At 37.7% G+C, this 25,087-nt stretch overlaps 1 protein-coding gene across 2 annotated transcripts; it reads right to left on the reverse strand.

The window, feature by feature from the left end:
- Positions 1-834: 834 nt before the first annotated feature.
- pitx3 (paired-like homeodomain 3) lies at positions 835-18,899 on the reverse strand. Of its 2 annotated transcripts, XM_014984849.2 has the most exons (4): positions 18,352-18,899; positions 12,028-12,145; positions 7,657-7,862; positions 835-4,323 (listed from the first exon to the last, which is right to left on the reverse strand). In XM_014984849.2, exons 1-4 carry the CDS (start codon positions 18,541-18,543, stop codon positions 3,754-3,756), a joined length of 1,086 nt encoding a protein of 361 aa, XP_014840335.2. In that variant the 5' UTR covers positions 18,544-18,899; the 3' UTR covers positions 835-3,753. The 2 variants fall into 2 exon arrangements, with proteins under 2 accessions (XP_014840335.2, XP_087869204.1); XM_088013078.1 differs by lacking the exon at positions 18,352-18,899 and having other exon boundaries at positions 12,028-15,297.
- Between the last annotated feature and the right edge of the window lie 6,188 nt (positions 18,900-25,087).

A 25,087-nucleotide genomic window follows, 5' to 3' on the forward strand; every position in this document is an offset into this window, starting at 1 on the left:
AAACAGAATGTGTCAAACTTCTGATTTGACACAAACCTTCATGCTTTTGTGAGCATTTCTCAAATGATGAAAACCATTTTGGACAAGTTGTGAGAGTGGCCTGACTTTAACTTAGGTCACAAACTGGGGAATTTGGATATAGAGTGAGGTATTATCACAGCAACATTAGAGTACTGCATGTTTAGCAGCTCAAGAGATAATGCCCAGGGGACACAAATGGCAAGCACCCACTTCAAAAAAATATTTGTGGTATGCAATCTGTGAGGCTTGACATGATGTTTGTTTGCTGCATTTTCCATTTAATAGGTAAATGAAAAATGGTTAGAATCACGTTTTTGTTGATTGCCTGTGTGCCTGTGTGTGTGCTTATAGTCAGACTTTATTTACAGGTAGATTGCCATATCCCAGTGACTTCATTCTGTTTTTTCCACATTTTGGGAAGACACATTAAAAATACCAAATACACCAAAATCACCTAATTAAGTTGAATAAAAGGCTGTTAATTTACTTGTATTAAGCCCTCTGGTTTAGTGTTCCTTCATTTAATATGTTTGCATGTAGTTCGTATTTTCGCCACTAGGTGGCCACCTGAGCACATCGATACAACACAACATCGTTCAGAAAGGGAGAGATGTGCGTCGATTGAAGAAAGTCACCATTTGTGCTTCGTCTTTGTTTCTTAGATGCCGAAAAGCTGTAGCTACACTAGGTATGATACAGCATTAAGAGTTTTTGAGACGCTTTTCTGTATAATTTTATGGTTTGTGTTTCTGAGGTGTGTTGTTGAGGTCTTGATTAGGTCACCCTTGTAAAAGAGACCTTGCTGTCACAGGGTTTCAAGATTCAAGATGATTTTATTGATCCCCGCAGGGAAATGATTTCGTTCAAGTAGCACAAAAAGAAAAAAGAAAAAATTAACAGAGGAAAAACAAATTAAAAGCAAATACTACAAGTATGTAATGTATACTTTGGCACAACGGCAGCTGTGATTATTATTTATATGCATTTATATCGTACATTTTTAGAACAAATTATTCGTTAGAATGTGTCTTCCGGTAGGCTTTTGGCCAGGTGTTTAATACCTTTTGGACGTTTTTTGTATTTGTATTTGTAGTAAGAGTACTCACAGACCAGAAGTTAGGATTCAGTTTATTTTCTCCAAGTAGAAACCACTTTTGTAGGTCGATGCCTGTATGGAAGAATGTTGAACAACTTCGAAGATAAACCTTGGTTATCTTGATTTTAATCAGCCATCAATTGAAATCAGGTGTGCTGAAGGAGGTTGCTATAAAACATGCAGGGCAGTGTGCTTTGAGGTCAATTGCTGAAAAACACTGCTCACTGCCAATTGACTAAATTGGTGGAAAAGAGTTCAGACTAGACTTGGACTTGACCCTCAAAGACTTGAGAATTAACTCTGGCTGCCTTCCAATTTGTGTATGCTAGGGATACACAGTTCGACACCTTTCATTAAAGCATCTGGAGAACTCTACAGCATATGCCAGATTTCTTTTTGTCGATTTTAGTTCAGCGTTTAATTCTGTTCAGACAAACTCCTCAGAAAATGAATTCAGTTGGAAGGTTAACCCTTTTTTAATTAAGTGGTATTACTCTTTTTTTTTTTAATCAAAAAGATCTAACCAAGTAAAGTACAACTCTGATCCCAAGTTAAGTAGCACAGGTGCCCCCCGAGGCAGCATTAGTTCGCCTTACCTTTTCATTTTGTACACAAATGAATGTGTTAGTTGTCAACCCAACCAGGACATAATAACATTTTCAGATGACACGGTTATTCTGAGTCTTCTAACAGACAATCCCGACGGTCACAAATCTGCAGCAACTGCGTGATGCTATCATCATGTCAATATGGACACGACTCTGAGGAATGTTTCCAGTACCTTGTTCAATCTATGCCACGATTAGGATTACGGCAGTTCTGAAGGCAAAAGGGGGTCCAACCCAGTACTAGCAAGATGTACCTAATAAAGTGGCCAGTGAGTGTATAAAGTCCAGAAAGCTACATTTTAGGGAACACTGTGAGAACAAGTACTAACATTATCGTCATGATTAACACATGCAAAATTTGTACTTTTTGGTAAATGTTCCAACAAAAAAAAAAAAAAAACAACGTAAAAAACAAAAATAATAATTTCCCAGGGAAGTAATAATAAATACTTGCATTTTAATAGGACTTTACAGGACCTTTTGCCCTGGACATAGAGATTATTTTTTAACCAATGTTTATTTCTGTGATTTCATAAGATGCACATCCACCCAAAAAAAAAAAAAGAACAAAGAACATAACAAAGGGTAAGTACATTGGTAAGGAATGATAAGTACAAGGATAAAATGGTAACAGTGCAATGTAGAGAGACGAAGGGGTGAAGGAACATAGTAACCTGGAGCTGACTAGAGCTTTAAGCTGTAATGGTATGCTCTGTTCAATTGGATAGTCTACTTGTAGTTCATGGAAACATTTTCTTTACTTATTTTTGATGAGACAAAGCAAGCAACACCAGGATAAAAGCTTGTATTTTTAAATGTTTGCTTTGCATTCTTACATACATTTTTACTGTCATGGACCAGGAACAAAGTTCTATACTAAATGGCTTTTCAGAGTTTTGCTTGAAAATTTTGCTCATGTACTAAATATAGCGTGTATTTAAATAGCTAACTTTCTATTTAAAATTACAGAGTCGTGTTCACTTTCGAGACTTCTCAAACTCCAGAGTTCCCCATGAGGACCTGCAGGGTAAAACCATTTTTTATTTATTTTTTTGTTTGTTTTTTGCAATTCTAGTTCCTACATACTGTGCACATAGAATGTTTATCTATGGTCCTTACCAGGTATCTGTCATACGATACCATATTCATACCCCGGACAGATTTAGCATTAAAGTAATATTCCAAGTAATATTTAGCCAACATGCTTTTCTGACTCAAAATAATGTCAGTATTTGATATTATTTTTGTTTTCCACCCAGAATACCATCTTGAATCTGAGGAGAGAGCTAAAAAATTTTGGTGATGGCATGGAGACTTTCCCACTTCAAAGACTTGGAGCGCTTTGCTAAAGATAAATTATCCAAATACCTGTGAACACATGAAAAACTGCTGGTCAGATATTAAAAGAGAAAGTTAGACTGATGTATTGCCAATTATGATTTTAAGAAACATAGAAATAATTTTGGAAACGCCTTTTTAATATAATTTAAACAAAAACAGATCAAATTTTAATATTCATAGTCCTTTCATTTGGACAGAAGTAAGGTTGAATAAAACACATATCTAATTTTGCCAGGGGTATGATAACTTGGGGCTCATTATATATTTATATATATATTCGCAGAAAGCAGAAAAAAAAATTGCTGGCTTTGAAACCATAAGCCCACTTTCTGTGAGAGCTCTGTTTCATGTTTCTAACCCAAGATACTAACAACCAGTCCAACGGTTCACTTATCCGTGATTTCTGTTATTTCTCTCATCATGCAGTTCAAAAGAAGGAAAATCAAATCCTCCTCTTTAAAACTAGCTTGAAAATGTTTGATCAGTTCTGCAACTGCAGTCATTCCTTAGAAGAAGCAATGGTCCATCTGTGGAGTCCCATTTGTTGGTATTGACGGTGACTCAATTGAACCATCAGGACACAAACTGATCTGCTGCACCACCAGCGGTTTAGAGATGGAACTGAAGAGATGAGAATTCGGAGTGGCGGTGGGCTTTACAGCTGCTATGTAAAGTCATATCTGGAGTTCATACAGGCCGGTCCACAGCATACTGGCAGGGGCTTAGGTTGGACACGGTATTCTGCACCGCTGGATAGGCGAAGTTGGTGTGCTGCTTTGCTTTAAGCCGTAGGCTGGCCAAGCTGGAATTGCAGGTGTCTCTGTACATGTAGGGGCTGGCTGTGGTGGCGTAGGGGCATGTAGCTCCAGTCACCGCTACAGAGTTGAGCGCTGTCGGGCTGTTGAGGTTATTGATGTTCCCCAGGTTGTTTAGCCCGGCAGTAGGGACTCCAGTCACAGCTGAGGGCACCATGCTAGAGGGCATGTTCATGGAGGGGATGGAACTTGTAGGCGAGAACATAGGCTGGGTTGACAGGGGAGTTACATTCATTGAATTAAAGAATGGGAAGCTTTTGGCAGACAGCGGGCTGCTTGCTAGCCCTTTGGTTGCCCAGTTATTGTAGGAGTAGCCTGTGTACATTTCATCATACGGCTGCATGAGTCCATTGAACTGGGCGCCAAACCCATTTTTACACAACTCTGCCTGCTGGTTCCTTTCCCTTTTTCTCCACTTTGCACGGCGATTTTTAAACCATACCTACAGCATAGGAAAAAAGACAATTATATGTTTGTGCAAGCAATTTAGTTGTAGTAAACTCTGAACAATAGAGTAAATGTCTAATCAAAACATCAAGTTCTGTTGTCTCATTAGTCAACGCCAGTAAAAAGGAAACAAACTCAACTCAAAGGTCGCTCCATTACATTAAAGCTCAGTGTTTTCTGGCAGTTTTATTTACAATATGCCTTACTTTAGCAAATATATGACTTTGTGATCATATTTACTGAGGAAAGGAATTCAATCCCTGAATAACAGCTGTTTGAATACAAGATGCAAAGAGAACCATGAAAAAAAAACAAGTGTGTTTTGGTCCTGCTAATTTTCATCAAGAGTGTAATTAATAACCTACTGAAAAAGCAACCTTGATTTTATGTAAATTGAAGATTTTTAATGTTCTTTAAAATATACTGTTGTTCTGTGCAAACATGGAGATGAGGCCACCAACTATGATATTATGGTAAAAAAAACTATTAGAGTGCAGTTATAGTGGATTTAACAGTGAACACTTTTTGGCCTGGGTGAAGGGTTCCCTCACTTTCATCCACTTTATGAATTTGATGTTTGCACGTAAGACAAAATTTCAGGAAAAAATGAACAAGTTTCTTCCAATTATTTCCTTCTTGAAACAGTCTGAAGTCATTAAAGTCTAATTCTAAAAAAAGATCCAGCCAGAGTAACTTAAGCCCACTCTCATGATTTCAGTATTACTGTGTGCACACGGGTAAAGACATAATGATCCCACAAATTAAGATGAAGTGTATCGTCAAACAGTATTAATCAGACCGTATTGAAACTAATCAGTCACTTATTTAAATAGTGAAATCTAAATGAAAGTCATGTCAGGGAAGGGCAATCTTCAAATTTGTAATTTTATGGTCTAATATCTACGGGATATTAATTTCATTAAACCCTTTGTTAAAATTTCAAAGGAAGAAAATAGATCTTAGGGAAAGTTCATCTGTGGGTAAATTCATGGAAAACTTTGCTCTAACTTTTATATCGAAGATAAACAAGATTAAATGTTTTGTGTTTGGAGTCATTCCAATCATTTATTTAAAAAAGAAAAAGGGTCAAAAAAGGAGTCATATATATCATACACGCTTATCCCATTGGGGTGCTGGTGCCTATCTCCAGCAGTCAATGGGCGAGAGGCGGGGTTACTCTGGACAGGTCACCAGTCCATTGCAGCAGGTGTGTGTGTGCGTGTGCGTGTGTGTGTGTGTGTGTGTGTGTGTGTGTGTGTGTGTGCGTGCGTGCGTGCGTGTGTGTGTGTCCATAAATGAGCAAAACAAGGCTGGAATCAAAAGGTGCTTTTGTCCTAGAATGCATCATGGCTCTGTGTTCCCTACAATACTTTGCATTTGATTTTAGTAGCAAATCATTGCCTGGAGGTGAACGCATTTTGTCTCTGAACAATGTTTGCATGTTAATGTTAACAAAGTCCAAAGCACTCTCCACCTTGGGAACAGATAAGTAACCAAATGTATTCACATTTCTCAATGCTGGATTATAACCAGATTCTAATTAGAGCTTTATACTGTGATAAAAACTTATAGCAAGATATAAAACAAATATGAAGGCAAATTATTGAAACTTAATCATGCTGTTTTATCAAATGATCAAAAGTTTAAAGGCTAAAGCCCACAAAACCCTAAAAATGTAAAAAAAAAAAAAAAAAAAAAAAAAGATTTAATAGTGAGCAGGCACTGCTCTTGTTTATCAGTTCAAAAATTCATGATGGATCCACATGTTTCCTGTAGTCTGGAGGGAATGCTGCTTCATGGCTTTAGGAAGAGCTGCTTTAGTTTGGAATTCATCCCATCCATCTATATTATCTTACATGCTTATCCCTTGTGAGGTTGCGAGGGGTGCTGGTGCCTATCTCCTGCAGTTTACAGGTGAGAGGCAAGGTCACCCTGGACAGATCACCAGACCATTGCAGGGTAACACAGAGACAGACAGGACGAATGCACACACACACCCACACCTAAGGAGAATTTAGACAGAGGAGTTAACCTGACATTCATGTTTCTGGTCAGTGGGAGGAGGCCGGAGTACCCAGAGAGAACCCATGCATGCACAGAGAAAACATGCAGAAAGACCCCGGGCCGGGATGTGAACTCAGGAGGAACTCACTCCCATTTTTGTAAGTCTTTTATGTGTAACCTTCCGTAAACATTTTCCACAGGATTTAAATCAGGAGAACATGTAGGGTGGTACATAAGAAGGAAATTGTTTCCCTGGATAAAGTTATGAACTTCTGCATTCATAACACAGTAGTCAAGCAAAGTTAATATATTTCACCGGGATGCCTGCTGCAACATCTCCCCATAGCCAGTTTTGATGTTCCTGCACAACCTGAAGCAGAAAGTTCTCCAGATCATGACAAAGCATCCTCCACTGTGTCTTGTTCAAAATCTGTCTACTGGGACTTCCTTGTTATGCCAGTAACATTGCAACCCATCAGGACCGTCCAGATTCTACCTTTCACCGTCCCATATTTGGTACACCCTTACACAGTTCAAACACAGAGACGTTTTTTAAAGTTTGCTCAAAATTTGCATGACAATGAGATGGAAACATAGCTAATGACTGTGTGTGTAATGTAAACGGGCTTCCCCATGATCATAACATTTCTCCATTTAATCAGTTATACAGGTCTGAGGATTGAGGGTTTTCATTAAATGAAATTCATAACTAACAGTGTTAGTTATGACATCATTTTAGTAAACTCATTCTCAGAGATTTATTATACACTCTGAGTAGTGAATGCGTCTAACTTTTAGAATTCAGTTACTAAAATAAAGGAACTGTTCAATTTTATTCTAACTTCCAGAAATGGACCTTTATGTTTTTAGAATGAGTAAGGAAATAAGCCAGAATACCACAAAGAAGGGAATATATTTTGTACATTCCCCTAGGATAATCCAGGATAATCAACCTAGATCATACACGTGTTGATATCATGATATGTATGTACAAACGACTACCCTCGGTGAGTCTAGATTTTGTGATGAAAGCTTTGGTTGAAGTTAAATCTCCCAGTGCAACTGTGCCATATGTGTGCCTCAGAACACGACTACAACACAATCAACACAATCGAAAGTCATGTTGAAAGGACCAAGTGACACTGTCGCTGACGTTCTGACTTTTTTTTTTTTTTAAATGTCCTGCAGTTTAAATTGGCCAGTGTTCTTGCAAGGTCCAAACATATAGCTAATGTAACATAAAAACAAACAAACAAAAAAAACATACAGAACCTGGTTTCCTATTCTAATGAGATGATAAGAGCAAGTGTGTGTGTGCACCCACCCTGACCCGAGCCTCAGTGAGGTTGGTCCACACAGCGATCTCTTCTCTTGTGCTCATGTCTGGGTAGCGGTTTCTCTGGAAGGTGGCTTCCAGCTCCTGGAGCTGCTGGCTGGTGAAGTGAGTCCTTTGCCGCCGCTGCTTCTTTTTCAGAGAGCCATCTTCAACACCTGACTCATCCAACTTGTTCTGCTGGGATTTCTCAGTGTCTGCAGATAAACAGGAACTATCATTATTATCAGTTTTTCTCGCTCTGTTTTTCTTTACATTTACATTTACATTCTTACATTTACATACAATACAACACATATTAAGAAGAATTCATAGATGTACATTGGCAAGGAGTTGGTAATTATTCTGATGCTGCATGTCAAGTTGTTATTTGCAATTGTCATTATTACTATTACTATTATCCGTAGATTTTCTTGTCTTGTTATGAGTTAGTTTGATTAAATAAGTGTTCACTTCTTCCTACTCCTTCTCAAGCAGACAAGTCGTGGTAAGCTAATTATTTTGTGTTCTTGGTGATGCACGTACATCCATTCTTTCTTCTCTTGTTTTTAAAAACCTGTTTAAAATAAATAAATCAAATTAAAGAAAGGCAGTTTGACAATTGTTGTCTGATAAAGAGACAGTATACAGAACGGTAAGGAATAAAACTAACGTTTGAAGAATATTGTTCCAGTATAAAAGAAAAAACAGGGCCTCACTAGCCCATACTTTGCTAAATTAAAACAATCATTTTTCTTTGTTGGCATGTTTGTGATAGCAGATAAAAGTTTTAAGCCACAGTTCACTGGAAATCTGTAGAATATGATAACTGAGTAGATTGCAGATGTCTGAAAACTCACTAAAACGTCCAGCCATTTGTCTCATTTACAGCTTTTGCCACTGACTGACATGATGGATATTCATTGGCAGACCTCAAGCATGATAGAATATTAAATGTGTTTTACATACTCAACAATATATTATTTTTCAATGCATAGCTGTATTTTGCTTCTGTACTAAAATGTCATCATAAAACATACAAAAGTCGGTAACACTTTATTTGAAGGGGGTTGAATAAGACTGTCATGACACTGTCATAAACATGACATAACACCTGTCATGAACATGAATAAGCCTTCATGAATATTTATGACTGTTGTCATAAAGCGTCATTCGGTAAATTAATGTCAACTTTTAATACAAAGTTGACATTATTCAAAATGTCTTTGTTATGACAACTTGACATTAACCAGGAAATCATTACTGTTTAAACTTTACCTTTAATAACATAAAGTTACCTCATTTTTAAAGTGCAATCAATAATACTTTCATAACAAATTTATATCAGTAATGATTTCTTGGTTAATGTCAAGTTGTCATAATAAAGACATTTTGAATAATGTCAACTTTGTATTAAAAGTGTCATAATTTACCGAATGACGCTTTATGACAACAGTCATAAATATTCATGAAGGCTTATTCATGTTCATGACAGGTGTTATGTCATGTTTATGACAGTGTCATGTCAGTCTTATTCAACCCCCTTCAAATAAAGTGTTACCCAAAAGTCATTTGGTGTTATTGAAAGTTCTGTAGCACCTTGAGGATTATTGGAAAAAAAACACACAAAAAAAACATTAACAACAGAAAATATGGCAGATGCCATTTTTAAGACAAGATTCTGGCAAATTCAAACTGATATTACAAGATTTCCCCACAGGGTATTATAAGCCTGGTGGACCGCCAGGCTTTATTTGTGCCCCCACCAGGCTAAACATTGTTTATTTAAGTCTTTTTAAAATGTATGAATTTTTTTAAGACTTTATAGTTGGTGTTCAGGTGTTCTTTTTCCAATCTTTCAATAATACATAATTATCAAGTGATATTTTCAAATTTCTTGTCCACTTTAAACATTTTTTAACTCAAAAACAAGACGGACCGCTGAATGAATGACTGACCTAGCATCCAGCCACCAGGCTTAGCACGTTTTCTGGGAGAAATCTTGTATTGGTATGTTTAAATACATAAAAACTGTTGTTAGTAGAGCAGTCAACACTTCAACTTTAGTGAAAAACATGAAACAAATAAGGTTCAAGTAATAATCTAGATGAAACTAAAAAGTATAGAACTGCTGTTCTATAAATACCAAAAGCAATCTTACTCAATTTAATAAGGTATTATAGAATGATTGACTTCTATTGTGATTGTTTGAAGGTTTAACACTACTACATAAATTAGTCTAACAAAAACAAGTCCATTCTCTAATGGCCTGAAAAAAAAATAAAGCACTGGGTGTCGCTGCACTTCAAGAAGATGTGTTTAAAGATTAGTGCAAAATTCAAATGATCAAGTCAAAGTTCTTTGTATCTATACGTGCCACACCTCCACATAAATTTGCATGAAGCTCATAATCAACACACCCCAACCTCAGATGAATGAAAACATAATCTCTGTTCAAATAGCAACTCCAATCCCTTCAGGCAAGAAACTGACAACCGTGATTGTGCTACAATGCTAGGAAAACAAACGCAAACAATTATTACATGCAAAGCGGATCTGATGCTGCGGCCGACTGCATTTTCTCCCCAGCAGAGTTGGTTTAAAGGTCTGCTGAATGTTATGTCTGCCTGGGCTCCTCACTGCCAGATCAAACTCATGCAATTTGAGGACCTTACAGAAAGACGTGAATTTAGCTGGCTAGCTAATCCCGTGGATCAGGCCTTTGTGACCGGGGCAGGTTGGGTTCTGTTTGGTGATGGCTTAGGTCTCTGGGAGCAGTTCAAAATGATCAACTGGGTTTAAAAGGAAGCTCCACAGGGCCACCAGCAAAACCAATAAGAGCCAGGCTGAGGCTGTTATCTGGCAGTAAACTGACACTGGTAAGCTGCCACTTAAGTCTATAACACAGCAGAGAGGAAAGGACTGGCCTTTCAGAGTGATGTCCTAATGAACAATGGGACCAGTTTGACTAACAATGTGCCAGAAGGAGAAAGCTATACTCGAGCTCTGTTCATCAGATTATTTTAAGCAGAAAAATCACTTTGGCAAAGTATTAAAAACATCACCTTTCAACACCTGGGAAGACAGAAAAGATCTCAAGCTAACTAAACTGCTGCAAATAAAAGAAGTCAGTTTATTTTTATTTCAGGAAGAAAAAAATAATCAGATGTCAGTCAGATGATTCGGTAAAGGCTTAGCAGCTGTAGCATTCCTCTTAAAACATAAGCTACATTTAAGTTTGGATTTGTTTATCATTATCCAAAAGAATTAAGTCCCAACTATGAGAAATATTCTTCTTATAAATAAATGTCTCTTAACCAGAGTCATTCGTTTTATTAGAATAATTCTTTGCCTTGCAAAAACAAACAAATAAATAAATAGGTTACAGAAATCTTGTGAAACACAAATGAGTTTTTAAATAATACTGTAGATATTTATATTTATTCCTCTTCCATAGACTTAAAAAAACAGAAACCACAAAGCCTAAATTTAAATTCTAAAATATATTTTAGTTCAACATTTTTAAAAACGTTGTTAAATCACCAAATCGTTTCTATGAATGAAATTTGTATAAATATGAGTACTCTGGGGGAAAAAATCTTCTGGTTCGCAAAATATAATTACACATCGATCATTTAAAATGTGTAATTTAAGAAAGTACCTAAACGGGTGTTAACCGGTGGTTTGTGCACTTTTCCAGCTAAATTAAGTGTTAAATAAAGCAACCATTAAGCCTTGTGACTCAATAAACAAGGCTTCCTTTAAACGAGAGGCATGGAAGCATTTTTCCGGCGTGTCTTTTAAATAGTTTGACTAGTTAGAATGTTATAATCGTACTTCCTCCAAAGCGGTATGCAAACAACATGTATTATTTAAAACTTCATAAACAGACTGAGCCACAAAGTCAGAAAAAAAAAATTCTGATTACGTCAGGCAACTTCATAGATGTCTTTCTTTTCTGTTTGTAAGGTCTGCGTGGAACACGTCGGTTCACGCTGATCGGTTAAGCGCCACCGATACGAGCTGTCGGTTGATTAATCAGCGCACCGTGACGGGCCCGGAGAACCGGCGTGCCCGCTGCCGCCGCGGGCTGAAGCAGCCGCGGACTGAGGCTTCGCAGGGAGAGCGACACAACAAACTATGACATTAAAAAAAAAAAAAATCACAAAACTAGGGTTAAATATTCATAAATGTTATGATATAAATGTTATTATATATATGCTTATTGGCAAATTTACGTTGAAGAAAACTATTTAGAGCAAGGAAGCTTAGTAGTTAAAAATGAAACGATTTCGCTCAAAGTAGTCAAAAAAAAAAAAGAAAAAAAAAAGAAATTTTCTGATCCAGATATACAGGAAGAGACAGACAGATGTGCTCACTAACCGCTTTGGTCCTGGCCTTTACATCCCGACTCATGCTGCGGTGTTCCGGAGTCAGAGAGAGACAGCGCCGGGCTGCGGGTCTCACTGTCTGTCAGCAGATTAAAATCCATCACCAGGCTCTATGCGCAAACACACACACACACACACACACACATATGGAAGAGAGACATGTCATAAATAGGTTAATATTCCCAGGACACATTTAACCCGCTGTAATCCTCAAATCAGAGAGAAACTCACTTCATTGTTAAACACTTAGTACCATTTTGTTTTTTCTTTTTATTTGATTTTTTTCATTTTTTTTCATGCAGTCTAACTTTTCCTATTTTGAAGGTGTGAATGATTTTGCAGCTCACTGTTTTCCAGTGTGTCTAGACATTCTAGAAATTCTGACTTTTACATACAAATCAGATAAGGCTTTACAGAAAACTACTGTAATTACACTTTGTAATTACAGGAGTTATAGTTAATGAAGTTATAGGTCACCTTAGAAACTTAGTAGAATTTCATCTACTTTTACATCTCTCAAGTGTAATAAAAGTCAGTACAGTGCATTTTATATGTGAGACTTATATATTTTTTTTTTAACTCTTTGTGTTGCTGTTGCCATAAAATCCCGAAAATCAACACTGTCTCCATTTTGTATTTCGCTTCATCTGTCAGTAGCTTACATCATGTCTCTATTTTTTTTCTCCGTTTGCTCCATGTGTGTGGCAGTTGAGTCTTTACAAGAGCTTGACACAAGCAGCTGTAGGAAGCCCTGTCCTGTGGACTCTGTCTATTTTGGAATATGAGACGAGCCACAAAAAGGCCTCACAATGACATTTTAGTCTAATTTCATACTTGCGGGGATGAAGCATTGTTTCCCACGCCGCGGCTGATTGCCCCGTGATCAGTTAACACTTTGACAATGTTGATGGAAAGCAGAGCCATCCAGATCTGCCAAAGCCACGAGAGGTTTGGGATGCGATGCAAATAAAGCCAACGTGTTGACAGCAGAAACAGATTTAACCAGAGGCATTGGCAGGCTTACGCAACTTCACAAGTCCAACTGGCAAAGCAGATGATGAAAAAACCCAAAACACTAAAAATCAAAAAGGCATCTAACTGTTTGGCCTTATTTTCATTATACTTTTTTTGAATTTCCAGTGGCATCGGTATGCAAACAGAAGTAATGCTGTATTAGTCTCTGTCTGGGCAGAGTTGGACCCTCAGCTGGTCACTGCCGGTCTCTGTGTGTGTAGACCGTATTGTTACAGATGTTACAGATTTTAAGTGTGCGATTATATTTTCTGATAAACCTGTTTTGGGAACACACACACACACACACCCCCACCCTGTTCATGTTTCCCTGCCATCTTTTATCTATCATGCCAGCTCTTTGTATATTTGGTTACATGAGCCTTTGTGATGATTTGTACACAAACACACAACAGCAACACACTCACTCGAGTTGAAGCAGAGGATGAGGAAACTATACCCTCTGGCAGCCACTAATGAGCCACTTTACCTTACAGTTGACATACATCAAACTGATGAGTATGTATTGTTATACATATGTAAAAAGAAAAGCAATGCTTAATGCTTAATTGTCATCAAGACATTAAGAGCTGAATTTACAGATAGTCATGTTTTTATCATTTCTTTTTAAATGAAAGTCAGACCAAGTAAATCATTAGATCGGTATCATGATACTGAGATCTTCTATAGAAGCTCGAAGGCCCCATCCTTAGCCTATAGACTCCAGGGTTTCCCTCAGTGTATTATAAGCCTGGTGGGCCACCAGGCTTTTCTTGTGCCCCCACCATCATTGTTAATTTATTTATTTATTTATTTTTTAATGATTGCTTTTTTTTTCTTTTTTTTTAAAGACTTTATGGTTGGTGTTCAGGTATTAATCTGCCAGTCTTTCAAAAATGCATAACTATCAAATGATATTTTCAAATTTCCTGTCAACTCTAAGCATTTTTGAACTCAAAAACATGACGGGTGGCTGGATGAATGACTGCCATAGCGCCCTGAGCACCGAGCTTAGCAAGTTTTCTGGGGGAAACCCTGGACTCTATGACCATACGGCTAACACTGACAATGTCCTCTTTCTGGAGAGACATGTAATACTGTTTTCTTAGTATACCTACATTTTATTATCATATAACTGAAACTATCAAGTCTCTAAACCAGGCATGTGAAAATAATGTGAGGATGCCAATCTCCAGATTGGCTGCCTGTGTTTTTTCTTTTATTGTCCTAATAAGACAGTGAGGGTAATTACTGACTTTAAGTTTGGTTATTCATTAAATTATGAAACATCTTCAAATACATAACAATCAAAGGTGGGATGTATGATAAACTATGGAAATCCTCAAAAAAAATCCATTCAGATCCCACAGGGAAATGAAATGTTTTAATCATATTAATTTAAGATTATTCAAAGAGTTATTGTAGATGGTGATGGCGACTGGCAGGAAGGAACTCCTGAAACGGTCTGCATTACAGCAAATTTGTAGAAGTCGCCAGCGGAAGACATTCTGCTTTTCTGCAACAGTCTCATGCAAAGAATAGCCAGGGTTGTCCATAATTTTCTTGATTTTATATCAAATCCTTCTTTGCATCATCATCTCCAGAGGTTCCACAGTTGTCCCCAGAACAGAACCAGAACATTCTGTATCAGGCTGTTGAGCCTTTTTAGGTCTCTGGCTCTGATGCTGCTGCCCCAACAGATGAGGGCAGAAGGGATGTGACACAACAACAGACTTGTAGACCTACTCCAACATGCTGCCACAATGAGCGGCACAATTCTACAACTCTTTGTAAAACAGCATAGTTCTTTCACCAAATGAACTTAAGTCGGAACAGCAGAAAATGAGACGTTTCCAACATTCACCGAAAAATGTTCAATGGAAGAAAAAAAAAAGAAAAGCGAGAAAACATTTGACCATGGTCTGGCTTAAATTTGACGTGCAGGTGGCAAAAGGTTTCCACTTGAACTCCTCCCAACTCCCACATTATGCAGATTCCAAAAAAAAAAAAAATGACTTCAACCAAAGCACTGGTCTATCTTCGGACTTCTCTCTCCTGACTCTAAACTTACAAATTATTTTTAGTATGTTTAAAGTCGCTAATTTGAATGAATTTAAATTGGTTTATTTAAAGCACAAATTGTAAACAAATATCTTTATAGGTTTTTAGCAAGACAAACAGATCCAATTCATACACAAATATATACGGGCTGATTCAGATGTAACTACATTAATTCCAATTCTACTACAATGCTGTCAGGTTTAGTTTGTTACTATCCCAGTTAATCAAAAAAGTTTTCTTTAGGAGGAATCCAGGCAAACTGCATAATATCAATGGCTTTCCAGTCGTCCTGAGCAAGATTTGCTGAAGACTTTAAAGAAAAGACCATCATCTCAGATTTAAGAAAAACAGTATTCTGCTGTTGGATGGAGGTTTTTGTTGTATCATTTTGGGGGAAAGAAAGTAAGATTGCTGAATGGGAAACCACTGAAATAAGACTGAAAAAGAATGTCTAGTTCAGAAATATTTACCTTCCTGCCTCCTAATAGCAAATATATCAATTAAAATCACTCAGTGACTAATGTTTACATAACATATTAAAATAATTACTGAGAACAAGTCTTTGTCTCAATTCAGATTTTGTTCATAGTGTCTGGGGATGGAGCAGGGTTTTCTGTTTGGACTCGATTTTACTTCTAAAAAAAAAAAGTACTGCTGTTAGAGGGGTTGTCTTTTTTTGGTGGTGTTTGGGATAGGCCTGGGGAACCGGGGGCCTGGGTAACTGGTATTTCATAACAGAATAAAGAAAATCAGTCCACAGGTTTATTGTGAAACCGTGATTTTATTTCGGAACAGTGCAGAAGGACCATGGCTGACTGGCATTGGCATCACAGAGGGGACTGCCAACACCCCCCCCCCCTCCCCCCGTCCCCCCGGCCCCTTTTAACCTAACACACTCCTCAGGAGACAACGTCATGTTTCCGAAATCGGAAGCTCTCCTCCTTCATCGGGCCCAGACAGCTGACACTGTGCAGCTCACGGCCCGTCTGTGGAGAGGAGTGCGCTTTTACAGGGCCCAGGCTATTTCCTGGGGGGCACTATATGAGGCCCTGGAAAAAACAACCTCTCTTCCCCCCACCCTCACCCCACAACCTGACGCGTTTTAATTTACTCACAGCATGAGATGTGGACTGCGTGTCTAACTTTGATGTTGAGGTGCAGCGGAGGCTTTCATTTAAATACCGCCTATGATAATAACAAATAAATAGTAATGAGAAGCAGAAATCCTCTCCCTTTTTTTTTTTTTTTCAGGAAATTGCCGGATCCATCTGGCGGCGCGGCGCATTCCGCTCGGCCCCGCACGCATTACTCTGGGAATTATTCATAAACGCGTCGAGAATTAATTCCCGGGATTAGGAGTTGATTAAGATGTGTGTCACTTTGCTGTCTGAGAACTTATTAAGGGCCTCCTCCAAGAGGCAGCAGATGGAATTCCAGACCAATGTTTGTAGATGTTAATTTCCACCCTGGTATAACATCTATTTGCATATGACTGAGGGACTGAGAGACCGAGGCAGTCCTGCGGCACAATCACCAGGAAATAATTGTCTGTTCCGGGTAATAGGAGCCCTCTGCAGTGATTAACATGGAGCTCACCCACATCTAGAATTTAAAACGATTTATCGAATTAAAAAAAAAAACACTTATGTTGTTCATTTTGTAAGTGTAAAAACTTGAATAATTCAGCCTCAACTCATGAAGAGCATTTTTTTTCTCCAGGGTAGCCTACACACACGATAAGGCTGTGATGATTTCTCATTTCATAATTTGGGCTCATTTTGTGAAGTAACCTATATTTTAAAACATAAATTTAATTCAGAGTAGTTTCTATTAAATTAAGCGACATTTTAAAAAGAGATCTCAGGGGCCACAGAAGACAGGAGAAATTCATGTTCAGCCTAACTGAGTTTAACGCAACTCAGTTTGGAATCCATGCGTTTATTTCTAACAACAGGGTTTCTACAGTCAGTATACAATTAGTATTTTTGGTAATGAGATTTCAAGCCGACTAATAATAGTAGCCTACCTGGGTTTATGTCGTATTGTGCTGTCAACTGCAGCATCCCGGTCGGCCTTCACGCACACGGCAGGCTGATGACCAGTAAGGGAATATTTACATCCATCCCCTCAGGCCAAACGCTGTCATGGATTAAACAAATCTCTGTTTCATACGTCCGGATTTGCAATTGGGCCTAGAGACTATAAACTGAAGGTCTCCAGAACGATGCAAATTGTTAAAATAACTTGATATGTTTTTTTTAATTATTATTATTATTACCAATTTTTTTTACTCAAATTAAATTAACCAGACTACTGCTAACTAAATATCTAAATAAATAAATAAATAAATAAATAAGGCTGTTATGAAACTTTAGGTTCAATGCAAACTGCGCTTTTCACATCCATTTACAGAAACGTAGAGCTATTTATTAAGGGTAAGAGTAGAGAAAAATATTTATCTGACGTCAGACTGCGAGATTTAGCATATTGCAATTGTTATTGTTGGTATTATTATTATTATTATCTTTATTATCTTTATTATTATTATTATTATTATTATTATTATTATTATTATTATTATTATTATTATCTTTATTATTGTTGTTGTTGTTGTTATAATAATAATAATAATAATAATAATAATAATAATAATAATAATAATAATAATAATAATAATAATAATAATAATAATGTAGTTATTATTACTGTTAGCTAATTAAAATTATCTGATATTTTGTGCCGCGTCAATTTGTAGCATAGCATATAATAAAGGTAAGACTTAAGGTGTGTGTGTGTGTGTGTGTGTGTGTGTGTGTGTGTGTGTGTGTGTGTGTGTGTGTGTGTGTGCGTGTGTGTGTTGTCACCACAAACAACGGCAGCCTAAATGACAACGTCCGCCTCATATCAAAACATTTTTGACCATCCAAATTATTTGTCTTTCTGCGCAAATCACAACAGTTTTGCAAGGGGCACAACTTGTTAAAAAAAAAAAAAACATTCTGACTGCAGTATGTATTTCCAGCGGACACGAAAGCAGCTGTTGACTTTTTTTTCCCCTTTTTTTGCCAACAGTGAAAACGAGAAATGACTTGGCAAACACACGCAGCCTGATGCAGACTAAACGAACTGACCGTTCAGTTGAGCGAAAATAGTTGTGTCAGACACGTAAACACAAACACATGCTGATGATCAGACAAAGTGACAGACATAAAAAAAAGGAGGGAAAGTGCGCTCGTGTACTTACGTGAACTGCCGGTCTGGTTAAATGAATCCGTGGAAAGGCCAAAGAACTTTGCTGTGTGCTGCTGGGTTTCCTGGCCTCGGCTTCACTGGTGACATGAACAAAAAGTTCCAAGATGCGGTAAAATGTCAGGGAAAAGCGCCTGACAGCCAGCGACGTTCCTCTTCTCGTTGTTCCCTCAGTGCTGATCAACATGAAGCTGCGCAGGACTGAGGCTCGATCCCCTCTCAGAGCAGAGGGACGGAGGTGGGCGGGGGTTCACTTCATGTTAAATATTGTGTGTGGCGTACAGGTCCTACTGAAGAAGGGACAGCCTGTCTTTCTCTCTCCCTCTTCCTTGTCTTTGTCTCTCTTCGAGCTCGTGAGGTCCAGACTAACACCGCCTCCACAGTTCTTCTCCCATTACCTGTCCACAAGCGTCTCCCTTCCCTCTCTTCTAATACCAACCCTTCCATTTATTCATATGGTTGGTTAAACTGGGGCCATAAATAAAATCTAAAAAACAAACAAACAAACAAAAACAACCACAGTAAATTTACCTAGCTAGGCCGCTTCATACTCGGCTGCGAACCGCTCCAGTGACCATAACATGTGTAGTTGAGAATTAATTAATAAATGTTACATACTTACACATGGTCAAAACAACAAAAAATTAGCAGAATTTACTCAAATTTAATCATGAACTACTAAAACAGAGAAAACTGATGGATTGTACTGCTAATTTGAAGATCATTTGGTTTCCAGAGATAAATAAATACATTCACATTCACGTTAGTGCTTAAATTTCTCAGGTACAAAGCAGCATTAATTTAACATTTTATCCCTCAGTGTGCCAGACATTCTCTCTCCAACTCAACATGGGCCCCATTGATGGTGAGTTCCAATTTTAGTGAGAAAAAAAAACTGATTTAGAAGGGGTTTTTTTTCTTAATCATAGGTAAATTATGCTTGATACTTACACAGTTCCAGTTAGAATCACATGACTAATGTCATTTGAAAATGTAGCTTATTAGACAAAATGCGTTGCATGTTTCCTCAGGTAATTTCGAAGCACAACATTAACACCATTAGTTAAACAGTAGATGACAGGTGTCACAGCCCACTCATATATTTAAAAATGCAAAACAATTTTACTTTTCAATTTATACATTTAAACAAGTATGGCTTTAGTCAAAAAAGTGATAGATGCCATCCATCCATCCATCCATCCATCCATCCATCCATCCATCCATCCATCCATCCATCCATCCATCCATCCATCCATCCATCCATCCATCCATCCATCCTCTTCCACGTATCTGGAGTCGGGTGATGGGGTAGCAGCCTAAGTGCCTAAGTAAGGAGGCCCAGAGTTCCCTCTTCCCAGCCACTTGGGCCAGTTCCACCAGGCCCAAGTGGCTGGGCATTCTCAGGACAGTCGAGAAACATTGTGCCTCCAGTGTGCCTTTTTCCTGTGAATCCTCCCGGTTGGACGTGCCCAGAACACCTTCCCAGGGAGGTGTCCAAGAGGCATCCTAACCAGATGCCCAAGCCACCTCACCTGGTGGCTTGGGCCACCACCTTCACATCCACAGGAGCCGTGAAGGCTCCTCTGGACATGAAGGGGCAGCGAGAGCCCAGACCCGCTACGGAGAAAACTAATTTTGACCACTTGTATCCGTGACCTCATTCTTTCAGTCATGACCCAAAGTTCATGACTGAAGATAGATGAATCCAGTAGATGAGGGTAGGAACATAGAAATCTTTCTCCATGGCCTCTCCGAACTCTCGAGTTTTAGCCTCAGCAACCATTCGAGCCTCATGCCGCTTGGTCTGCTTCTGAAGTCCCACAGACCAAAAAGGCCTGATAGGACTCCTTCTTCAGCCTGACAGCATACCTCACCAAAGGTGTCCACCAGCGGGTTTCAGGGTTGCTGCAGCAACAGGCACTGACAACTGTGCAGCCACAGCTCCAATAAGTCGCCTCGACAATGAAGGCATGGAACAAGGTCCACTCATGGAACAAGGTCCATTCATACTCAGTGTTCCCCACCTCCAGTGGAACGTGTTCAGAGTTCTCCTGGAAGTGGGAGTTAAAGCTCCATCTCACCAGCAGATCTTTTTAATACGCTTGGGCCTGTCAGGTCTGACCGGGACCACCAGCACCATCTCACCACTAGGTAGTGGTCAGTGGACAGTGCCGCACCTCTTTTCACCTGCATGTCCAAGACATGTGGCTGCAGATCCTCTTGTTCACCGGGGTGAACTCCAACATACAGGATCACAACCACAACAGGATCATCCAATGAAAGTTGTAGCCAAACATACTCCAATATTTAAAGCTGTGGACCAACATATTTTTTGTATTTACAGGCTAGTATCTTTACTTTCCAGTTATCTAAAATACTAAAAAAAAAAAAAGAAAACAATCCCCTAAAGTGTTGATGCATTCATCAATAAGCATGACATATGAACATATTGTCAGTCTGGTTTTGACAGGTCCTGGTTGAGTTGGGTGTTTTCTGGGTAAGTAGGACCTTCTCTTTTAGCCATGATGGGCAGTGAGTGATGAAATGGCTGGAGGCATCACAGTATTTACATAAACTTGATTGTACTCTATGTATGTGTTCCTCTGTCAAGAGATAGGTCCAACCAATCTACATTAACATTAAAGTAATAAGCAATTTAGCTAGATGCAGTCTTTAAATGTAGTACTGAGAAAGAAAAGGTGGACAGAAATCTCATTCAGTTGGTCAGCTTAGTTTAAATTTTTCAGTTTTTTCATTAGTTTTTTTATATGTTAAGGAATATGAAGATTGTTCTGTCAGAGATAAAAACCTCCTCTTCATTGAGGTGCTTTCTGCCAGCACCATCCTCTATCTGCTGAAGACAATTACTTCATTGACTTAAAATGAATGTGTTTTGGATGGGCCTAGTTACAAGGGGGGTAGCAATATGTTGATCCACATCGATATTGCGATTTAATGATTAATGATCCGATTACAACAAGGCAAGACAAAAACGAAAATCTAACTTGTCCTCTTTAAGATGATGCAAGATTGTTGAAATGCATTTGAACTTTCAGTAATAGGCAAAGTGGTGACCTTGGTTAAGATCTGTTAAAATGTTTTATTTATGACACCAAAAGAGAGTGAATTCTGTGTTATTGTACATAAAAATGAACTTAAAGTTCATTCTTTTGCTTGGATAGAATAAAACTCAGCATCTGTTACGTTTGCTTTTATGTGCTGAGAAGTCATAAAGGCCTCCTTTAAGCTAACTAATTAAAAAATGCACTTTTACATGGGTCATTTGAGACTATTGAACAGGTAATATATTATTATCACCTTATTATTCATGAATAAGTAATTTTTTAATGTAAAAAACTGATGCCTGTAATAACTTAGAAATAAAATGACCAAATCATATATGAGTTGTTTTGTGAAATTATACAGAACAACTTACAAATAATTGTGTTAAATGGGCATATGGTTTTGCATCACATCAGTTGCAGACTTGTGAATTGAAATGAATGCAAATGGTATGATGACAGACTTTGTGATGTCGAGGAACATCATATCTTCCAAACAAAACACTGATATATCATGATAAATCTGGTGTATATATTTCTAACTTTATCTGGTCACAAAGAGGCCGATATTTATCTAATTTCCTTAGCAAAAATGTCTAAAAGGAAGAAGTAAAGTGATGTTTTTGCACAGAAGGTCATCGTTAGCTGAAACATTTGTACATCTTGGCAAGATCTACTTCATTATAAACAAGCTTTGTGTATGGTTAGTTAAACTTTTATTTCATCAGGCAAAACATTAAGAACAATTTCTTATTTACAATGTATATTGGGAAGATAAAATGAGTATAGTAAGTAAGATTTACAGTAGATGAAAAGGATCTGAAAATCAAAAAGACCATCTGCAGAACATGAGACATACAATCCTGTTTAAGGGTCAAAACCCTTAAACAGGATTTTGACCCTGTTAAAGGGTCAAAATCAGTCAAAGGATTGTTTTTTTTTCTTAAGAAACCGATCATTGTTCTTTCATCCAAAGATTTTGAGGGGATTCAAAGAGTGACCATTTCAAATCCCTTTCTTTTGAAATTATACTCATAAGAACATGATGTTTTTTCAGAAAAATATGACTGATCCAGAGAACATCATTTCCAAATGGAAGCTGTAAAAGTTTTGCCATATCACAGTTTTCTTAGAGATCTGATCTATGCTTGCTAGATTGACATTCAATTAGCCTCACCTTTGACAATGAACAATTTGAAGTCTGAAGACGGATAATACAAGACAACCAAAGACAAATAGTCTAAAAATGAAAAGCCCTGTGCTCCATTGATGTTTTAGTGTAACAACTGATTGTTGTATTCGTCTTACTGTTGTTTCCGTCGTGTTTTGCTTATTCAGAATTATTCGGCCGACACGTTTGAACGTGTTTTTGCAAAGAAAATTGTGAAAGTGTTTACATTTTAATATAATTTGATAAAGCTTTGCTCTAAGTAGAACATATGTAAATTAATTATGGCAACAAGATTACCTATGACATGATTACTGTATGCAGATGTGAAATGCTACAAAGACTTAAAATTTTAACGGACAAAGGTTATTTAGGACTTTAGATTATGCAAAATTGACTTTTCTGAGCTTTACATCGTTGTTACTTCTTCATCAAAACCATACCTGGAGTGTTGCTTTGATTTTTTCAAGCGGGTTTTGAGAAATTCTTTAATCTCCCATGGCAACCATTTAACTGTGCAAATCTTCTGGTGGAGCCGAGCGCCACATTCGAGGTCAAAGATCATCCTTAGGGCTGCAGTTTCCAAGCTACCAAGCGTCTGCCTCACAGAGCACGCCTTCCCTCCGACTACCCCACTCAGCTCCTTCAGACTAGCTTGCAGCAATTAGCAAACCCCTGGTGAAACTTTGCATCTGCTGACCTCATGTTATGAACTACTTCTCAGTGCTACACTGGTAAAAACATTGCTCAAGGGTTAATAAAGGAGTGATGTTGTGATGCTTTCTTGAAAGTAGAGTGTCAGAAAGAGCAAGAGTTCGTTAAAGAGCCAGAGGCCCAATTTCAAGGCTTAAAATTAAGAAATCAAATTTATTTTCAGTCATATTTGATATAGCATTTTTATAACAACTGAATGTAGATAGTTAGTTAATTGACCTACAAAAATGGCACTATCTGGGTGGAAAACACATAATATTGCCCTATTAAAATAAAATTATAAAGTGTCTAAAGCTCATTTTTACACTGCTAGCATTTTACACTGCTCATTGTACTGATCACTGTGATGCTCAGTATACACAAAAATAACTTTATCAAGATATCAGGTGAATGTAGCTTGAGCTTTTCCCTCTTATCTGCTGCTATTTTGGGATATTTCACAAAATAATCAGATTGTGTATTTATCAGCGTATTTATTACCATTGGGCTAACAGAAGCTTGGCTGTACCTCGAGAGCAGAAACAAGTGAGGCTGTAGATGCTAAAGCCTGCTGTAATGCTTACACAGTTTCCACTGATAGGAGTGCATATCAAGGATTGTTTGGTGTTTGGAATATTAAAATGAGAGGTTATAAACATTTTTAGAAGACATCCATGACTCCAAATTTATGAATCCAAGTATTCATGGATTTTAGCTATTTTAGCACAGTGAGGAGCTAAAGAAAATGCTGTGGATCCGCTGGTGGCCTTTATTATAAGTTTAGTAAGAACATCTTTTTTTGACAGTTTTTGTGATATTCAAATGTTGTATTTAGCAGTTCTGCTCTTGATGAATGTTGTGAACCTAAATTTCTTTCAATTATGAAGAACAATGTGTAATTCTTTTCTCAATAAACTGCTGAACTGTATAAGATTTATGGGTCATTTACATGGACAGCACACATTCCGTCAAAACAAAAATCTTCTGATAACGAATTTTATGTAAAAAGGGACAACGTAAATGTCACCATTTAATGTGCTGTGCCAGATTGTAACAAAAGCTAATTCTCATATGCAGTCCTTATTCTGGAAGAATACAAGAGATTACTTTGCTGAAGTATAAACTGAATAAATGAAAAATCACATTCTGGAAAAAAGTTGCCCCTCCTTTGATTTGGCCAAGAAATTGCCACCAGATCTTACCCTATCCAGATAAGACTTTTAAAGTGGTGTCAGTTTTTCCCCCTAAAGTCTGGTAAAGAAGGTGAAGGTCAAAAATCTTCCTGATGATTTATTTATTCAAAGAAGAAAAAATGGGTGGCATCCAAAGAAAGAAATCTTGCAGGACTAAAGGCAAAGCAAACACTCTAATCATAATAGAGAGAAACAGCCGAAATGAAACCATGATACACATGTTTATATTTATGCTAACCATTGAACTCTGACCGCTAAATAAATTACATAAATGAGATTCCACAGACTTAAAACGGGATTATGTTCTGCATGCATCCAGAGCGAAGATGCAGGCCGGGGTTTCGTCATAAGGTAGGTGCAACCTAACTTGCTCACGTACTTATTATCTTGTCCCGCCCTTGTCATATTGTAATGATTTACAAAAAGTAAAATAAAATAAAATAAAATAAAATAGCTACACCTATCCGGTTCATTACAGAATATCAGAAGTATAACTGCATTCTAATTACTGAATTGGAGCCAAAATTATTGCATCTCAAAAACATATGTGACGCTTGTGTGTTATGATTTGTTTAAATGTCAATCAAACACTTAACGTCATGTTAGGTTAGCGAC

Source organism: Poecilia mexicana, unplaced genomic scaffold, assembly GCF_051168715.1.
Source record: "Poecilia mexicana isolate PSO_F unplaced genomic scaffold, ASM5116871v1 scaffold_15, whole genome shotgun sequence".
In the NCBI taxonomy this organism is placed as follows: Eukaryota; Metazoa; Chordata; class Actinopteri; order Cyprinodontiformes; family Poeciliidae; genus Poecilia; species Poecilia mexicana.